Raw genomic sequence first — 19,284 nt, 5'->3', positions numbered from 1 at the left:
ACAGCCTTCCCTGCCACTTCCAGTGGTGTGTGTGAGTGGAAGCAATCCCAAGAATTTCACTGTCAATGCCCTGCTGGCCTCAACCACGATCCCCACTGCTCCCAGTCCCACTGGGCATCTTCTTGGGGTGGCAGGGCTTGTGCCACCTCTCGCTGTGCCCTTGTCCCGCACAGGCTGCGCTGCTCACAGAGGGGCAGCAGGAAGGAGCTGGGGTGCTGCTGGGGGAACCCTGCCTGCTCCTGCTCCTTCCCCGCCTGTCCCCACGGCCAGGGGATCACATGGCAGGGCTGGAGAGCTCGGAGCTGATGGGACATTTCAGTCCCCACTGTGCTTTGTGCCTGGCTAAGCACGTGCCAGCTGCTGTCTGTTGGTCCTGCCTTTGGTTTGGGGGAGATAACAAGGAATTTCTTAGAAACCCCAACCAGTGTTCAGGCCTGGGGCCTGTGCCCTGCCTGGCTGATGCCATGGAGTGGTGACAGGGACAGGGCTGGCAGCAGCCACTGGCACATGGGTATTTGGGGTGCTGGATCAGCGGGTTGTGCATGGTGTTTGCCAGGCTGGCTGCTGGCAGGGTTGGTTTCCTTCGGGTGCTGCTGTTTGGCCCCAGGGGTGCAGGATGAAGCTGTCACACCTGGGGAGGCACAGTTCTGAGTGCCCAGGTGTGCTGGCACTGCCCAGCCAGTCCTGGCAGACCGCAGGGACGCAGCACGGCCAGACAGGGCTGTTTCCATCCGGTGGTGTTGAGAGAGGAGGTGGCTCCTTGGGAACAGCCTGTTCCCTGCTGTGCCTGCTCCGTGCACAGGGCACAGCCACCACCTGCCCTTGCCTGTGCCTGGCAGCAGTGGGGGGGTGATTTAGGGTGCAGCAGGGTCTCCCTGGTGGGTGCTCAGGCAGACCCAAAGTGGACTCTGTAATTTGGAGCCTGAAGAAATGAGCTGAGTGCAGTGTGAACGTGCAGCTCTGTAACCTGTGATACACTTTGGTGCTGCCCTTCTTCCTAATCCAGACACACCTTTGTTTGAAGTATTCCAGCAGAATGTTGTTTATCCAGGGCATTATTACCAGTATCTCAGGCTCCTTTTTTCTGTCCTGTGACTCAAGGACAGTTAAGTGTGATTTCTTCCATCTCTCCTCCATATCAAAGTTATCCTGGCGAGTTCATGTTTATTGTTTGCGGTTAATGTTTAATATTTCCCATTACTGGCATCTCCTGGTTGATCTTAATTACACCCTTCTAATGTAAGACAAAAGTCAGCGAGCAAGACCGTGCTCAGGCTGGGGCTGGGGCTCAGAGCCTGGCACTGGGTACCCCTTTTCCCACTCAGAACCCCCTTTTCTCCCTCAGAACACCTTTTCCTACTCAGCATGTCTCAGGCTGTGTTGGGAGGGTGTTGTCACAGAATCACAGAACCATTTAGGTTGGAAAAGACTTCTGGATGATCAGGTCTAACCTTTGAGTCCAACCTCTTGAGTCCAAGCTGCGTTGGCACGGCGTGCCCAGCGTGGGGCCCAGCAGCTCCCACGTGCTGCAGCAAGATGGACCAGCAGAAGTTGGTTTGGAGCAGCTCAGGAGGAAGAAAGAGCTGCTATTTGGTTAGTCCAGGCTTTAAATGAGGTATTGCCTCTTGCTGGCTGGGCTGAATCGTTAAAACGGACTAGCAGAAAGTTAAAAAAAGTAATTAAAAATTAACAGGGGGCAGAGGGCAAAACGCCTGGCAGGACAGCGAGGTGCTGCATGCTCCGTGCAGCCTGGGAGGTTCCTGTGTGCCTCTGCCCCAAACCTGGCGAGGGGATGTGCTCCCCTGTGCTGTGTCACTCGCTCTGAGTGCAGCCAGGGTCCCCTCAGCTCCACGGACCACTCGTCCTTCACTGTGGGGCTCTCAGGCTATAAATATCGGGGGTGTCGAGGGGCAACGGGGCCAAGGCACAACCCGACACCACCTCTCCCTCATTCACAGTGACATTTTGTCAAATGCCACTGGGGAGGGGGGTTGCTTATCTGCTGGCACACACTCTGGTGACCTTCACAGCTCTGGCCAGGTGCCTCCTTGCTGTATTTACACTTATTTATAGCTCTCTCCTCCATGGCCACCTCTGCCCTCCTCCCTGGTGCTGGAGCCAGGCTGCCCACCCCACACATCCCCCATCCCGCTGGGTTGGGATGCAGCTGGGGATGATGAGGGGCTGGCAGCACCCGACCTGGCTGCTGATGGCCTGACCCCACGGGGACTGTGTGGTGGGAGCTGCAGGGACAGCAGGGTGCAGCCCTGGGTTTGGTCCCAGTGTGCCTCATGCCCCCAAAGCCTCCTCACTCCAGTTCTGGGGCAGCTCAGGAGGGTGCTGGGGGTCTGCAGGCACCCAGCCCTGCCTCCCTAAAAGGGGTGAATGGCCGTGCCCAGTGCCACACCAGCCAGCCCAGTGCCACACCAGCCATCCCAGTGCCACACCAGCTAGCCCAGTGCCACACCAGCCAGCCCAGTGCCACACCAGCCAGCCCAGTGCTACACCAGCTGTCCCAGTGCCACACCAGCCAGCCCAGTGCCACACCAGCTGTCCCAGTGCCACACCAGCCAGCCCAGTGCCACACCAGCCAGCCCAGTGCCACACCAGCTGTCCCAGTGCCACACCAGCCATCCCAGTGCCACACCAGCCATCCCAGTGCCACACCAGCTATCCCAGTGCCACACCAGCCATCCCAATGCCACACCAGCTATCCCAGTGCCACACCAGCCAGCTCAGTGCCACACCAGCCAGCTCAGTGCCACACCAGCTATCCCAGTGCCACACCAGCCAGTGCCACATCAGCCAGCCCAGTGCCACACCAGCTGTCCTAGTGCCACACCAGCCATCCCAGTGCCACACCAGCCATCCCAGTGCCACACCAGCCATCCCAGTGCCACACCAGCCAGCCCAGTGCCACCTGCCCGGTGAGAGCCCGTCCCGCTGAACAGCCCCGCAGTGCCCATCTCCCGTCTCCCTACAGGGCTGTAAGCCCCGTTTGAGGCAGTCTGTGATTACAGATTTCCCTGGTAAGCCCAGACGACTCTGCAAAACCCCTGCCCAAGGATTTTCTTTCCTTTTTCGAGTCAGGCCCCGGTGAGGGTGAGGAGGAAGGAACTCCCCGTGGGGCCCAGGGAGGGCTGGTGGGAGCAGCACTTGGTGTTCTCGGCATTTCTCACCTTCTGCTGCTTTGGGTCGCAGCCTGAACGCCCCTGGCTGATTTGGGGCTGTGTGTGCAGCACGTGTGGATGTATATTTATCCCTTCATGCTTTGGGTAGGCTCTTGGCTGTGGAGGGAGGAGCTGAGTCACCATTTGCTCCCCAGCGAGGAGTGGGCTGCCCGTTCCTGGCTGCTTCCTTTGGCCCCTCCGAGGTGCTGCCTCTTTCCTTCCTTTGGCCCCTGAGTGACAGGGCCACCGCAGGGGCTGGTGTGCAGGCCGTGCCCGGCTGCCCTGGCAGGCTCAGGCAGGATGAGGCTCCGGGAGGTGCTTGCCCGTGGCCAGCAGCGCTGGCACGCCGGCACTTCAGAGGCTGCCACTCGTGCAGGCTGACTAAGCACGAGCGGTGCGTGTGCCATCACCCGCTGTGCCCGCAGCTCACGCCAAAATACTTGGCCACCACTTCAAGGGGTTGGGCCCAGGGGTTCTGCAGATAAGGGTAATTTCTGCCGGTGCTGCTGTTGGAGTGAGACAGAGGAGAGCACCTGCAGGTCTCTCTGTCACGGTCACTGCGCTGTCCCCAGCTCCCTGAGCCAGCTAAGCAGAGCAGACAATGAGCTGAGCGCTTGCTTGCCCTGGTTTAGGTTGCCGTTCCTGCCCTCCCTGGGCTCATGGATACAGCCAGCAGCCTGACCCCAGCCAGCCTCTCCAGTCCTGCTGACTGGGGGGGTTTCGTTTGGGGAGCCCAAGCTGACACTGAAAAAGAGGAAAACATTTCCTGTCTCGTTAATCCAGTGTTTGAATTAGAGCTGGGCTTGCAGAGGAGTCTCGTGTCTCTTCAGAGATAAGACCTCACATGCCAGAGTTCACACTGCTCCAAAGCAGAACTGGAAGGGACATGTCCCACCTGCTGTCCCCAGGGTGTCGGGAGCCAGCACTGAGCCGGGGCATCCTTGGATGTGGCTCCAGCCAGTGGCTGCGGGTCCAGCCCAGGACACGTGCCAGAGCTTCTGGGGACACTGGTGACAGTGGCCTGCATTGACCACCCTCACAATGGGGCAGGGAGATGGAGCTAACCCCTGTGCCAGCTCCTCGTGCTGCCTCGCCTGCCACTGCCCCGGGAAGGACAGACTGGGGACATTGCAAAGGGACAGGGAGTGGGAGCAGCTGGGGCTCAGGTGGGTGCAGCCCCAGAGCAGCCAGGAGCTCTTCCACTGCCAGGAGACAAAGGGATGCTGCCCAAGGAGATTCCAGGAGCTCTTGGACTGATGTGCTCACGGGTTTCCAGGAGAAGGTTTAGGGGCTGGGGGGAGCTGGTCCCTCCTCACGCGCCGTGCTCAGGGAGGGGCCCCGCTGGCGCTGCTCTGGGAGTGTTTAGGGGCAGTCCTGGCGCAGGAAGGTTGGCAGGGTGACCTCTGATGTCCTTGTCAGGCAGTTTGGAGACCGTCCCTTGTGCTTTCTCACTACTGCCTGCTCTGCCGTGGGCATGGACGGGCTGGCACTGGGGTGGGCACGGGGCTCTCCTGCTCTCCAGCTATCCCAGGTCCAGCAGCCTCAGCAGGGGCGTGAAATGAGCACAGACCCTCGGTGTGAGGGTCCCTTATGGCCTCCCTGGGGAAGTTCTGGTGCCATGATTGAAGTGACAAACCCCTCACAGCGGGCAGGACTGTCCCAGCTCTGCAGCAGGTGAATAAAAGCCTCTGCAGGGGAAGCTCCATGCAGCATCCAAGCAAGGATCAGCCTGTGCCTGGGAATTGTGAACACACCTCTGCTGGGCTCAGGTCAGACCTGGTTCATGCTTTAAAGAAAGCTGAGGGAATTGTCTCTGAGTGGAGGCCTTTCCCAAATGACCTCCACCTTCCAGCTTTGGCTTCCATGAGCAGCTGCTGGAGGGGGTGCCCAGGCTGGGGCTCCTGCTCCCCCAAAGGACAGAGGGGTTGGCATGGGAGCACCTGTGTAGCTGCCTGGGCATCTCCTCCCCTGGAGCAGGGATTCATCAGGCACTGCCAGCAGCTCTGTGGTCGCAGCCTTGCTGCAGCACACCCAGGCCAGGTGTCTGGGCTGGAGGATGCCTCCGAATTTCTGAGCATGTCTCCATGGGTGTTTGCTGGCTGCACACCAAGAACCCATGGCTGATCTTCCTACAAAGTCCCGAGTAAAATTAGAACAAAAGTTCACTCCTCTCCCAAGGCAGCAGGAAGTGCAAAGGGTGGGAAAAGGGAGAATCAGAGCAGATGAGGTCCTGTGCCCACAGGCAGCCTCCCCATCGCTGCTGCCACCCCTGCCCCGGGCAGGGGGCTGGGCCCGTCCCCACCCCTGTGGCCAGCCCAGAGGGGCTCTGCTCTCAGTGCTGCTCAGGGTGATGGATCCTGAGCTGGGAGTGATGGATTCCCTCTGGAGCCCCAGGTCCATGGTGGCTGGGCTGGGTAAATGACCCTGTCTGGCAGAGGGGACTGGTTGGAGTGCTGGGGTGCCCATCCCGGTGCCCATGTGCGTGACCCCACTGAGCAAAGGCTCTCCCTGTGTTTTCCAAGGAAGAGGAGGCTCAACACAGACAGAGCTGAGTTTTTGGGCATTCCTGACCTGTGGTAGGCAGGAACCTGGGAGCATGCCCAGCGTGGCAGTGGCCGGGCAGTCCTGCCCCGGAGTGCGCAGAGAGGGCAGCTCAGCAGCGTTAGATTGCAGGGGTTTATTTTTACCCAGCCCTGTTGCCAATGGGGACATGTCACATCTGTGGAGTGGATCAAAAGACATCCCGAGCACTGGTGTCAGCTGCTCCTTGTGATCTCAGCACCAGGATCTTTTCCCTTGTGGCATATCAAAAGGAGCAGGAGAATTTGACTGCTCTGCTATTTTTAATTGCACGCACACACGCACACACAGAGACACACGTATATCTGTGTATGTATGGCTGGGCTAAAAATAAAAGCCTCTGCCTGTGTTCCCATGGGAAGATTGGGGGAGAAGGGGGAGACAAAGTTGTTGGAAGACTTTTTTCTGGAGCAGGCGCTAGAGCAGGGATGGGAAGGCAGGGACAAGCCACAGCAGGTAAGGAGCACATCTGAAAGGCCAAAGGACATCTGATCCCACTGCAGTCCCGGCTGCCCCTCAGCAGAGGCGACAGTTCAAGGCAGTATCTGTGCCCCCCAGAGCTGGCAGTGACCTGCTGCATGTGCTCTGACACCTGGGAACAAAGGTTTTTGCAGGGCAGGTTAGAAAACCTCATCTCTGGGGGCCCAGTGAGGAGTATCAGCTCCCAGAGGCACTCAGAGTTGCCTGGTAACACTTTGTGGCACCACGCTTGTGGTATTTACCTGATACACCACTTTCCAGCAAAAAGGTGAAGGGAGGGTGCAGGGAGAGCATCCCCCAGAGTGGGGGCACCTCCCTGCAGCCCCCAGCCCCACTGTGGCCCTGGGCACGGCTGGGACGTGGCACGGGTTCACCATCAGGCCATAAAACCACTCTCCCCTGCCCTTGCTGTGCCCTCCAAGGTGCTCTCCCTGTGTTCCACCTCCCCTGGGATTGGTCAGGGTGGGAAGCAGGTGAGAAATGCAAAATGGGAGTGAGTGTGTGCACGGGATCATCCTTTGGAGTGTGGCGGGCAGGCTCCTCAGCCTGGGGGAGCACAGTCAATAATCCCAGATTATCCCAATTTGAAAAACAAAAAATGAGGAGAGAAGGGGAGAAAAGCTGTCTTTCCCATTCCTGTGGCTGGGTTTGAAATCCTTTTTCCTTCCCACTGAGTGACGGAGGAGACCCTTCCAGGGTGCTTCAGGAGGAGGGGCCCCCACGTTCCCCCGCAGCCTCTCTCACATGCTCAGATGTTTGCCTGCTCCAAAATCCATTTGCTCTGTAAATAAACTTGCTTCCCTCACTGCCAGAAAACTCCCCTTGGGCAGCCAATGCTGGGAGGAGTCGCACCAGACCTTTCCCCTCCGTGTTTTAACCTGGACACCGAGGCAAAACCAGGCACGGTCCAAATGCCAGGGCAGGCAGAGGGTGCTGGTGCCAGCCCTGGCTCCCTCGGGTGCTTGGTGCAGCTGTGGGGTTTCGTGGCTGGAAGCCAGGCCCAAGTGGGGCAGGTGCCAGCTCCTTTCTGTGGTTAAATGGAGATTTTTAGCTCGGTTCCTGGAGCTCCCATCACCCCATGTGCTCTCAGACTTCCATTCATTTCCGTGCTGTTCTTCTCGTCCTGCGTGGTGCAGGGAGCAGGCTCTGGATTGCCTTGGCAGTGCTTTGGGATGTGCAGCTTTCCCGGAGGGATGTCCCCAAGTGGTTCAGGGCCATGTGGTGGGGACAAGGTGAGGACCAGGTGTGAGGCTGGCCCTGTGTGCTGCTGTCCCAAGTCTCTAGTGCTGATCCCCAGGCCACCTGGATAAGCTGGATGTCACTTTTAGGGCACCAAGGGCAGGAATTGCCCCTAGGAGCCCCAGCAGCCCGGGTGGTCATGCTGTGCCCGGAGCATCTGCTCTCTGGAGAGACGAGGCTCTTCCCATGCAGGTCCTGCTGTTCCCAGCGCTGGGACACCGGAGGGGGCTTGGTGGCAGGTGCGGGGCTGTTCACAGTGGCCAGTGCCAGGCTGTGCAGGGCGATTGGGTGAAGAGGTGCCCGCCACACCCTGCCAGTGCCGTGTCCTGGCTCCCGGAGCCGTGTGGGAAGCGGGGCTGGGGCTGCGGTGGGAGCACTGGCTGCCCACACGGGGATGCTGCTGCCTTTGCTGCCCGCACCTCTGGCCTCACGCCGTTTCTCTCCTTTCCTGTGCGCAGTATGAGGTGTCTGGCGAGGAGCACCTCTACTCCGACTTCCCCGAGATCGATCTGTCCCAGCTGGACGCCGGCGACCTGGACTCTGCCGGCTGCTTCAGCGAGCTGCAGTGGGGCGGGGAGCACTCGGAGACCGACTCCAGCCAGTACAGCACCGACGACTCCGAGCTCTTCCAGGTACCCCCATCCCCCGAGGATGGAGGCAGGGGGAGAAGGAGGGTGGGAGGAGGGAACACACACAACTATTAATATCTCCTCCCCAGCTGATTAGTGCTCCATTAATTGGTGCACCGGCTCTAAATGGGGCAAGCGGAGTAGGGCTAACGAGGAGCTGGAGGAGGAGCAGAGGAGGCTGCTGAGCCAGCCCTCCTGAGCTGGATTATTCACAGGGAGCTGCAGCCGGGGTGCAGCGTGTCCTGTTCCATTCCTGGAATGCCAGGGCGGCAGTGCGGGGGTCCCAGCACTGGAAAAATTCCCTTCCCGGGAGCAGGAAGCAGCCCCTTCCTTTGGCTTCCCAGCTCTGGCAGCCCTCTCTGTGTGGGGCTGGGGTCCCTTTGGCAGAGGGGCTGGTTCCTGTCCTCGGCTCTGGGCTGGGATGGATCCATGGCTGGGCCAGCACGGTGAAACGCTGGGGCAGGGGATGCTCTTGGGCACAGGCAGGGCTGCTCCATGTCCCTTTGCTCCTGTCTCTGTTTCATCTCCTGGAGCTGTGAGGACAGGCAGGGCTGTGGGCACGGCACAGGCACGTTGGAGGCAGGGAGATGCAGAGGGGACTGGGCACAGAGCAGGCTGGGCACAGAGCAGGCTGGGCACAGAGCAGGCTGGGCAGCCTCCTCACCTTGCCCAAAGCTCATGCCATGCCCTGGATGTGCCCATCCTTGGGGCTGGGGTCTCTGTGCACTCCTGAGCAGCACCCAGGCCTTTACCCCCTCGGACGAGGAGGCTGTGACCCACTGGTACCAGCTAATCACCAACCCTGGGTTACGTTTTGGGAGGAGGAGGATTTCTATTTAAACAAGGAGATAAAAAAGAGCCTCAATATTTTCTAACCTGCCTGTAATAACAACCCTCTGGCTTTTATGCTGGGCTGATGCTGTGCTTGAAAATGGTCCAGTCCAGCTGAGGGACCTTCGTCACGAGACGCATATTTTCCGTGAACTTCCTGGGGAAAAGATAAACAGAAAAGAAATGCAAAAGCCAGGCCGATGAGGAGCAGTGGAGTATGATGAAATGTATCCCACTGAACTTGTATGCACAGCAATCTCGTGCCAATAACAGGAGGAAAAGAAACGGAGCCAAAAATGGAGCATCCTGCTGCCTTTCCCTGGAGCCTGCTCTAGTAACTGCGAGCAAGGTTAGGGCATGGAACAAAAGATGTTTAATTTTCCAACAAGAGGAGAAAAACACAGGAGGCTGTGTGCAGGCAGCAGTCCTGCCTCTGAGCCTGGCTTTACCCCCGTGCTAATTTTATTGCTGATGGTAGCCTGCTTCCCCTTGGACATGGTTTACATTCAGATTGTGATGGAGGAGGACCAGAAAGAAGGAACTCCTGGCTCTCTCCAGCCATTCCTCAGCTTCTGCATCCTCTTCTGGGCTTCAGCACTGTGTTGCCAGACTGGAATGGAGCTCGTGGGGCTGTGTGGGACTGGGAGGGCACTGGGAAGGCTGGAGGTGCATCAGCAAAGCCAATGAATGAAATGAAAGCCCTGATGAAACGAGGGACCCGAGTCAAGCTGGAGCAGTGGGCAGGGAGGAGGCAGGAGCAGCCCCTGGCCCTGCCTGGCCCAGAGTGAGATGGGCTGTGCACTACAGCTCCCCTGAGCCAGTTTTTGGGTGAACAGCATGATCTGGGGATGCTGATGGGAGACTGGGGAGTGACTGGGGCTGTGCTCTGGACAGGGTCCCTCACAGAGCACTGGGTGCACCAGCTCTAAGTGTGAGGGCTGAGAGCCCTGGGGAGCTGGGTGCCTGTGTTTGGGGGCTTTTAGCAAACACAAAACTCAGCGTGGTTGTTGCCACAAGCTGTGGCATCTGGCCGGTGGTGCAGCCCAGGCTGAGCTTCCCCTGTGCCCTCTTGTCCACTGGGCAGTCCTGGCTGAGCTCACAGCTCTTGCACTTGCAGCCCAGTGTCAGGAGAATTTGGGCCAGGAGCCTTTTCATCACAGATCCTGTATCTGCTGCCGTTTGCCTCATGGTGGGGTGAGGGACTGTTGGGAGAGAAGATGCTCTGATTCATTCTTGTCCTGCTGGGGTGCAGGTGGACAGACTGATCCTCCTTTTCTGGGTCTCTCCTCATCCCATCCTGGTGCTGTGCTGGGGAAAAGCTCTCACTGTGGGGTCACTGGGAAGCGTGGGAGCTGCTGTGGCTCTGCTGGTCCCTCTTGAACATCCCGGGGACCCTCTGCCCAGCCTAACACCCCCTTTCTTCTCTGCCTGCTCCTTTCAGATAATAGACAGCGAGAACGAAGCGCTGCTGGCAGCCCTCACGGAGACTTTGGATGATATACAGGGAGATGACATGGGCCTCGCTGCCTTCCGAACTATGGAAGAGGGGGACACGCTCAACCCTGCCACCACCTCACCTGCCCCCTCCCCCAAACCCACCGCCCCGGTCACGGGGGGGCCGCCCCCGGCCCCCGAGTGTGATGAGCTGTCTCTAGTAAGAACCCACTTCCTACTGTTTAAGGTGGATTTGGATGAGCCCCAGATAAGCCGGCTGCATGGGTATGATAGGAAGCCAAGGTCTGAATTTTTTCATTCTAGGCTTAAAACTCTCTTTAACCGTCAATACCAAAGCATATACTTGTATTGTATACGTATACATGTTCTGCATCATTGCTGTCACCTCCATCACCATCCTCACGGGAACGAGCTGTGTGTATACAAATCTATCTATGGATGGGGTGGGGGCGGGTGGCAGAGGGCTGGGGGCTGCTTTGGCAGCACCCACACCTGCTTTTAACCCGATGTGCAGGTCTGGGGCTGCCCGGGGCTCTCCCTGGCTCATCCTGGCCCTGTGCCCATGGGCAGTGGTGGTTGTTCCCCCCGGCTCTGCCCTGGCTGAGCTCCCTGCTGTCACAAGAGGGGCTTGCCTGAGTGTCAGCCCCTGCCCTCGGCTTTCAGTGGGAGGGTTTCACCCTCCCTGTGCCTTCCTCCAAACCCCCTCAGGGACTGTGTGGCCTCCAGTCCCTCCAGATTCGGTGGCTGGAGCATCCCTCTTGGTCCCCTGCAATATTGGCGCTCCAGCCCCGCTCCCCTTCCTGGCCAGGATTAACTGGCGGCGTTTCCTGCCATCCCCAGCAGGTTCCTTGGGACAGGACACCCAGCCTGCTCCCTCCTGCGGCTCGCAGTCCCCCCCAGAGCCCCCCAGCCCGGTCCCGGGGTGTCCCCAAAAAGCCAGCAAAGGGGAGGAGTGACATCCAGTGGTGACAGCGTGCATTTCCACCGCCCACGCCCCGCAGGGGTATATATCACACATGACCTGTATGTGTATATATAGGATGTATACGTTGCAGGGGCGGGGGGGAAAGGGTGCTGGGCGCTTCCCCCAACAGGAGCCTCACTCCTAAAGCTGCGGGTGTCCCGGCTGGCATTTCCTGGCGGACCCTGACCCGGGCACCCCATTTCTATCACTCCCTAACCCCCCAGGGCTCCGTGCCCCCCGGGCAGCACGGGAGCCCCAGATCTGTCTCTCCTGCAGTCCCCGGTGCCTACGCAGTCGTCTTGCTGTTGAGCTGTTGTCGCCTCCGGTTGTTAGCACCACACGGGCAGAATCTCAAATGTTGTTGCTGGGTGTGGGGCTTGGGTTTTTTTCCCCTCCCCCTGGCCAAAATTGGGGTTGAGTAGAAGGAAAATGTTACGCTGACCCAGCCGTCAGAAGTGTTGGCACTGCGGGTGACCCGGGGAAAACCCCGCTCCCAGCGCCCCTGGGCTTGACACAGAGCGTTGGGGAGATCCTCGACAGATCCCACAGGGATTTGCATCAGCAAAACGCCTTGAAAGCTCGTTAATGAGTCCAGGCCCTCTCTGGGTGTTTTGGCTAAATGAGCCTTGCACGGGGACCGAGCGAGCTGTCCAAACCCATCACTCACACCAGTGAAAAGCCTCTGTCACCTCAGGGCAGCAGTGATGGAGTGAGAGGCTGGGATGCCACGGCAGCTCCTGTGTGTCTGACACGAGTGGGGTTGCCCCTGGGAAGTAAATTCCCTCCTGTCCTCACTGCCCTGACCTGCCTGGGGGTCCCTGGGCTGAATGCTGTGGGGACAGGGCTGCACACAGCCAGGCACCTGCCCCACAGCCACGAAGAGGCAGGAAATACTAACCCTCACCCTCCCTGCCTGGGATTTTGTGCCCCATTTCTGGGTCGGATGCTCGGTGATGGATGTGCTCACACGTGAGCCATGGGGCTGTGGCCCCCCGGGCGTTTTCTCCTGCCCTCGCTGCGATGCCGACTCCTTTTCTTGCCCCTTCTCTTTGCAGCTGAAGAAGCTGCTCCTCTCTCCGTCGCCTCTGAGCTGTGAGGCCCAGCGGGACGGGAGCGCCCGGCGCCCGGGGACCCCAAAGTGCCGGCCCGCACGGCCCTGCACAAAGGTACTTCCTCGAGCCCGTGCAGCACCCACCTCCTGGGAGCTGTCCCAAAGGATGGGTTGGGGAGTGTGGGCAGCCTCTGGGCTGGGCAAGGGGTCGGGAACAGGCAGGGACTGTCACCTGTGGTGCTCCCATCCCTGTCTGCTGCAGTGTGGGCTCTGCAAAACTTCAGACTTTGTGCTGAGTTAAGAAATACCTTGATCTCACTTGAACCCAGAGGGGGTTTGGCCTCTCCCGACTTCCCTGAGCGCCCATTGAGAAAGCCCCAAGTGCTCTCTGGTCACCCCCTCACCCCCCTCCCTGGTGACTCTCAGCCCAAGCCAAGGCCTTTGGCCAGGAGTCCCTGCCTGTCACACTGCAGAGCCCACCCCAACACTTCAGCTGATCTCAAGCCCAGCAGAGGGTGCCGTCCAAGATTTTCCTACTTTGCTAATGGTAATTGTGCGGTGCATTAGGCCGGGCAAATTAGATTGGCTGGGAAGAGCAGCAGATCCCTCCCGGGGAGAAGGAGCATCACTGCAGGCAGGAGGGGCAGCACTCGGGCCATGGGGCTGACCCCAGGGAGGTCGCGGTGCCGGGACTGGGGGTCAGGGTGTGAGGGTGTGGGGTGGCTCTGCCAGCCTCCCCGCAGGGCTCAGGGTGATTCTCTCCTGTCTCCTCTCGGAAGGTGGAGGGTCCCCGGGACAGGAGGGCGAGCGTCCCGCAGGCACAGAGCCGCAGCTGCACCGAGCTGCACCGGCACCTCACCTCCAGCACCTCCTGCTCCCAGACCAAAGCCCCCCAGGCACCCGAGGAGTGCCCCGGCAGCGGCCACCACCCGTCCCCGGGCGACTGCGCCCACCACGAGGACGACAGTGACTCCAGCGAGGACTCGCTGAGCTCCGGCGACTCGGTGGCCGCGCTGTCCTCGGCGGAGGATGGCACAGGCAGCCAGTTCTCGTGCGAGGGCGAGCTGCACTCGGTGGTGGAGCTGATCCGCTACATGCACACCTACTGCCTGCCCCCTCGCAAGCTGCCTGCCCGCGACCCCGCCGACACCAAGCCCCAGCCCTGCAGCAGCCCCTTCAAGAGAGCCAAACCGGACTGTGCCCCCGCGCCGGGCAGCGCCCAGAGCCGGCCGGGCTGCGCCTGGCAGGCAGCCGGCGGCTGCAAGAAGCCCGGAGCATCCTTCTCCATCCTGAAGGAGCTGCTGGCGCGGGACCTGCTGTGCGATGTGAGCAAGCCATACCGCCTGGGCAAGCCCGTGTACGCGGCCCTGGCGCGGCCGCCCGGCTCCTGCTCGCCCGTGCCGCCCGAGGGGGACGCTGCCAGCGGCACTTGCACACCCAGAGCGAAAGCGGCCGCGGAGAAGGGCGAGCCCCGGCAGAGCCCCGGGGCCGAGGCGGAGGCGCCGCGGGAGCTGGGTGGCCTTGAGGTCGATGCCGGGAAGCAGGAGGGCAGCCCGGGCGCGGGGAAGGCGGCCCGCAAGCAGGACAGCGCTGTTTACGCCGTGCGCCGGTCCAAGAGACTCAACCCCGAGCTCGGGCACTGGCTCTCGTTCCTTGACGAGCCCCCCCCCGAGTCCTCCGCGCCCCTGGGCTGCAGGGAGCCCGCTCCGTGCCCCGTGCTGGAGGGCTTCTCTGCCGAAGAGCCGGCGGCCGAAGTGGAGGTGGGGGGCACAGCCCCATCGGCGGAGCCCCAGCCCCTCTGCCTGGGCTCGCTGGGGGATGGCGAGGTGGGCACTGAGAGCCGGCGCTGTGCCCTCCTGGAGCAAACAGGTGAGGGGGGCTGGGGGCTGTCACTCTGCTCACCCTCCCCAGCGTGCCCGTGCCGTCCCTGCCGTGGGCGAGCGATGCTGGCCGGGTGCTGGGCACTCAGCTGGCAGGAGAGCTGTGAGCAGCCCCTGTGCTGCCTGGCTGTGGGGCCCCATGCATGGGGAGCTGGGGTCTGTTTTCTTTTGGGGTGCTTTTTCAATCCATGGGCATCTTCTGCCTCAGTTTCCCCGTCCTTATAATGAGGTGAAGGCATTGGTGTGGCCGTAACCCAGCAGGGACCAGGTTGTCCCATCCCTCCAGGTCCTTCCCCATGGGTTCGCCCTGAGCTCCAGGGTTTAGCTGCAGTGGTGCCCCAAAACCACAGCAAGGTGCAGGAATGGCTCAGCCCTGGCAGCGTGAGCCATCCCTCTCAGGTGGGCAAAGCCCTCAGTGGGCACTTCAGGGTTACAGCTGCACTGGTAACCTGCTTCTCTCCTGCCTTTCAGAAACCCCCAGGTGTCTCACGCTGTCCTTGGCACAAACGTAAGTTCAGATGGGGCTGAAGGAACCAATCTGGGGCTGGAAAGTGCCTGGGGTTGTGTGGCTGGGCAGAGCCTCTGCAGGCAGCACAGGGAGCTGTGCTTGCAGAGCAGAGTGAGCTGCACTGCTGGGCATGGGGCTGTGGGGAGCCACAGGGTGCAAGGAGCTGGGAGAGTCCCCAGGGCAGTCGATTTTGTGTGTGCTCTGGAGCTGCTCACCCCACTGCCCTTGTGGGGTTACCCTGTCAGGCACCAGCCAAAGTGGGAGGGTTCACTTGTGGGCAATGTTTTCTCAGCTTTCTTTTGGGTTTTGGGGCTGTGGTTCACCTGAACACTTCCTCTCTCCTGATTTTCTGCTCTTCTCCAGTGACGCAACCTTTGGGAAGAGAAACTTTGAGCCCATGCTGACTGTGGAGCTGTGTGGGACAGCAGGTAGAACAGACTTTGAATTTTTTAGTTTTGCAAAAATCTCCTCTAGGAGGGGGCTCATTTACCATAAATTCAGCCTGGAGTCATCAGTTCCAGCCCACCCAGCCAAGGTGGGGCACCTTCATCCCCTTCACACTGCAAACACGGGAGACTCCCGTGTGCTGCCACATCTGAGCACCCTGAGCAGCTCAGGGGAGTGCGTTTGGGGTGGGAGGAGCTGTTCAGGGGGGCCCTGCATGAGCCAGGAGGGAAGGGAGAGTCCTCTGGTCCCTGCTGGGATCAAGGCATCCTTCTTGTTCCCCCAAGTGCCACTGGATGAGGCTGTGGGGGCCGAGGGTGCAGCCCAGGACTGGGGTGGGACAGGGCATGACGGAGGGGGCAGAGCTGACTCCTGCCCTATCTTTGGGGGGTGCAGGTCTCACACCGCCCACCACTCCGCCGTACAAACCCGCCGAGGAGGACCTGTACAAGCCAGACATCCCCCAGGAGCCAGGCAAGGAGGATGGGATGGCCCCCAGCCCCGGGGGCGCTGGGGACGCGGCAGCCTCGCGGAAAGCCCCCAGGAAGCACCCGGAGAGGACGGAGCTGTTCGCCCACCTGAGCCGGGCGGGCGGGCGCCCACTCCCCGAGCAGCAGGGCTTGCTCAAGCGGCCCTTCTCCCGCTCCTTCGGGGACCACGACTACTGCCAGGTGCTGAAACCCGAGGCCGCCCTGCAGAGGAAGGTGCTCAAGTCGTGGGAGCCCCCGAGCCAGGTGGAGACGGAGCACAAGAGGAGGGTCCCGGCCGCCCACTACCAGGGACTGGAGCTCGGCAAGGACACGGGCACTGAGATGCTGTGGAAGGACGGCGTTAAGCAGCTGAGAGACCAGGAGATCAGAGCCAGCTTAACAAAGCACTTTGGCTTTCTGGACAGTGCCCTCGATGACGAGGACATGGTCTTCTGCAAGACCCCTGAGTATGACACCGTCTTTGAGGACAGCTGCAGTGAGAGCGGCTCCCCCGTGGAGGAGGAGGATGAGGAGGAGGAAGAGGAGGAGGAAGAGGAGGAGCATGGCAACACCAAGCTGTGCCTGCGGAGAAACCCTCTTTCCAGGACCAGTTTGCATTACTGCTCCCGGAGCAGGTCCAGCTCGGGCTCCTCGTGCTGCCGGTCGCGGTCACCTGCCAGCAGACGCACCTTCAGGTACGGGGGCACGGGTACGTTGGGACTGGTTTTGCCCCCTGAATTTTTGCCATGGTGCAGGGCAAAGCCCCACTGCTCTCTGCTCTTCTGGCCCAAGTAGTAAAGATGCTAATTAATGAAAAAAAACTATGAAAATAATTGGTGCTGCATCAGCCACTGCTGCAAACATCAGCCACGGCCTGAGGAAGCAGCAGCAGAGCAAAGCAGCCAGAGGGTTCCATGGGTGACAGGGCATGGGCAGGGACCTGAGCTGGGCATGGGAAGGGGCGAGTGCTGGCTGGGAACACCCTGGCATCTGAGAAAAAACCCCAGAGTCCTTCCCAGTGCTTCCAGACCCCAGTCTCTCCTTGGCTGCCAGTGCCCCCGAGTGCCCACCTGCTGCTGTGTGAGTGTCTCGGCTTCTCACTGGTGTTTGAAGCTTTCCCCAGCAGCTCCCTCAGCCCTGGGCTGACCTCCTGTCCCTCCCTTGCAGGTGTGAGAACGGCGAGCAGTGTCAGGGCGGGAGCGGGCACCGGGGCCAGCTGGAGAAGAGGCGGGAAAAGGCCATCGTAAGTGAGCAGGGACCCCGCGGGGACAGAGCAGCCCCAGCCCTCAGCTCATCTCCTGCTCCAAAAAGCAGCAGTGGAGCCCATTAGCCCTGGCTTCAGCGTGCCTTGGTGCGAGGCCAGTGTTAAACAAGGACATGGGGGTGGAGGGGAGAGGAAAACCCAACGAGCAGCGGAAGCCGCCAGCAATTGGCAACACACGGAGTCCTTGGCACGGGGATGCCCAGAGCATCCTACGCTGGTGCCTCAGTGCACTTGGCACTGGCAGTTTGTGGGGTGAACTGGGGAATCCCTGAAGCTGCTCAGCTGTCACAGATGTGGCCCCGCTGCATCCTCGTGCACCAGGAACTCGTGGGCACACACTGGGAGCTGGGAGAGGAGTGGGCACGTGTGCACACACACACTCACACACTCACACATGCTGCTTTGGCACTTTTTCCTGCAATGCAATTGGATTTTGCCCCTAGCAATTCTTGGGAATACATCCCAGGAGAAGCTGAAAGAGCTGCAAGAATGCAGGAGAATTTTAAAAGAGAAGAAGGGGGTGGTGGCTGGTTGTGGCTGTCCTGGGGGGGACGCTGTGACCTGGCTGGAGCAGAGACAGCCAGATCCTGGAGATGTCAGGCTGTGTCCATGGCAGTGTTTCCCAGTGCTGGCTTGCAGGGGCTCCTCCACAGCCCATCAGCAGCACGGAGGTGCAGGGTCCAAGCCTGAAAGCTTTTGGTTGCTTTGGCAGGGGGAAGGCCGGGTGGTGTACATCAGAAACCTCTCCAGCAGCATGAGCTCCAGCGAGCTGAAGAAACGCTTCGAGGTGTTTGGTGAAATCGTGGAGTGTCAGGTCCTGTCCAGGACTAACAGGTGAGTGGGCAGTGAGCTGTGGTCCAGGGCTCCAGCAGCTGCATGCAGCCCCTCTCCCCAGGCCCCACCAGCACTGCCAGGAGGTGCCCCATCAACCCTCTGGGTAGCTGAGCCCACGCTCTTGGTGCTTTTGTCGAGGAGATTCAGTGTGTCCAGAGGTCCAAAGGCATCTGTGGGATGGAAGAGTGGAAGAATGATGGGTCAGGGGTGCAGTGCTGCACCACAAGGGCATCATCACACCTTAAATTCTTTCTCTGGTTGCTCAGGGGGGAGAAGTACGGCTTCATCACGTACCGGTATTCCGAGCATGCCGCCTTATCGCTGAAGAATGGCCCCTCGCTAAGGAAGAGGAACGAGCCCTCCTTCCAGCTCAGCTCTGGTGGCCTGGGGCGCTTCTTCTGGACCAGATACGCTGACCTGGGTGAGAAAGCAGCAGCTGCTTTGTCTCTTTTATCAGCACAGAGCTGTTACAGCACACTGCACCGCTGAGCCCTGGTCACGCAGGGATCCCAAACGCCTTCAGAGCCTGCAGGAAAAGCCCCCTGGCTTTCCTATGGCCTATGGAGCTGCTCATGGCTCAGACAGGTGGATTGGGAAACTGGGGAGAAGAAAAAAACTGGTGTGAGGCCTTAGGGTGTATTGGCTGCAAAATGTAGCATCACAGCCCCAGGGCAGCTGGGTCTCAGCTGAGCGCAGCCCATCCTGCCTCTGCTGAGTTTCTGCACGATGCTGGAGGCTTTCCAGCAGAAAACTCCCTCTCCAGGCATTAGAGAAGGCAGTCAGCAACATCTCATTAGCCCAAGAGGTGATGTGGGTGGTTTGCTGCTCTGCAGGACACATTCACCACGCTGCACATGCACTCTGGAGCCAAAGTGACAGCGCTGAAATGTGCTGTGGTCGCATTAATCCTTTCAGTGCTTCAGCAAGGTCTCGGAGACTGTGTCACCAGGGTGCAGGGCTGCAGCCTGAGCTGAGGGCCAGGAGCCAAACCCTCTGCTAGTCCTGCATGAGAAATATGTCCCAGGCTTTGCTCTCCTCGCTTCAGGTGTTTCACCAACACTGCATGTTTATTTCTGTACCCTCTGCAGGGGCTGAAGGGTTCTGGATCCCACTTGATGAGTGAAAGACTGAGGTCCAGAAAATAAAGCCCCAAGTCTTGACTGACCTCCAGATGCCCAGTCTGATACAAGTACTCCCTGATTTTTTAGCACCTTGCAGTGCCTGCTCTGCTTAGAGCAGCCATCCCTTGACTTTGGCTGTGGGCACAAATGTCCACTGTTCATCAAAATAAATCCCAGAGCCTCCCATTTTGGGCACAGAGAAATTAGGAAGCAGATGGCACCCCATGAGGAAGATGTTGACTGTGCAGTGCTGTGGGGAGTGGGGCCAGAGCTGCCCCCCTGCCTCAGTGCTCCTTACCTGATTTCTGCAGAGCCACCAGTCACCCCCTTCCTGCACAGCCCTGCTTGTTCCTAAAATCCTGCT

At 60.0% G+C, this 19,284-nt stretch overlaps 1 protein-coding gene across 1 annotated transcript in view; it reads left to right on the top strand.

Annotated features, from left to right (window-relative positions):
- PPARGC1B (PPARG coactivator 1 beta) overlaps positions 1-19,284 on the top strand; it is a 49,100-nt gene that overhangs the window by 23,063 nt on the left and 6,753 nt on the right. Inside the window, exons 2-11 of the mRNA XM_069028538.1 lie at positions 7,928-8,101; positions 10,371-10,583; positions 12,404-12,514; positions 13,179-14,268; positions 14,751-14,787; positions 15,151-15,215; positions 15,628-16,396; positions 16,869-16,944; positions 17,678-17,799; positions 18,066-18,220. Coding sequence (XP_068884639.1) covers positions 7,928-8,101; positions 10,371-10,583; positions 12,404-12,514; positions 13,179-14,268; positions 14,751-14,787; positions 15,151-15,215; positions 15,628-16,396; positions 16,869-16,944; positions 17,678-17,799; positions 18,066-18,220 — 2,812 coding nt within the window. The remainder of the gene's footprint in view (positions 1-7,927; positions 8,102-10,370; positions 10,584-12,403; positions 12,515-13,178; positions 14,269-14,750; positions 14,788-15,150; positions 15,216-15,627; positions 16,397-16,868; positions 16,945-17,677; positions 17,800-18,065; positions 18,221-19,284) is intronic.

The sequence above is a fragment of the Aphelocoma coerulescens genome, chromosome 13 (assembly GCF_041296385.1).
Source record: "Aphelocoma coerulescens isolate FSJ_1873_10779 chromosome 13, UR_Acoe_1.0, whole genome shotgun sequence".
Lineage (NCBI taxonomy): Eukaryota > Metazoa > Chordata > Aves > Passeriformes > Corvidae > Aphelocoma > Aphelocoma coerulescens.
This window is presented reverse-complemented; position numbering and strand designations above follow the sequence as displayed.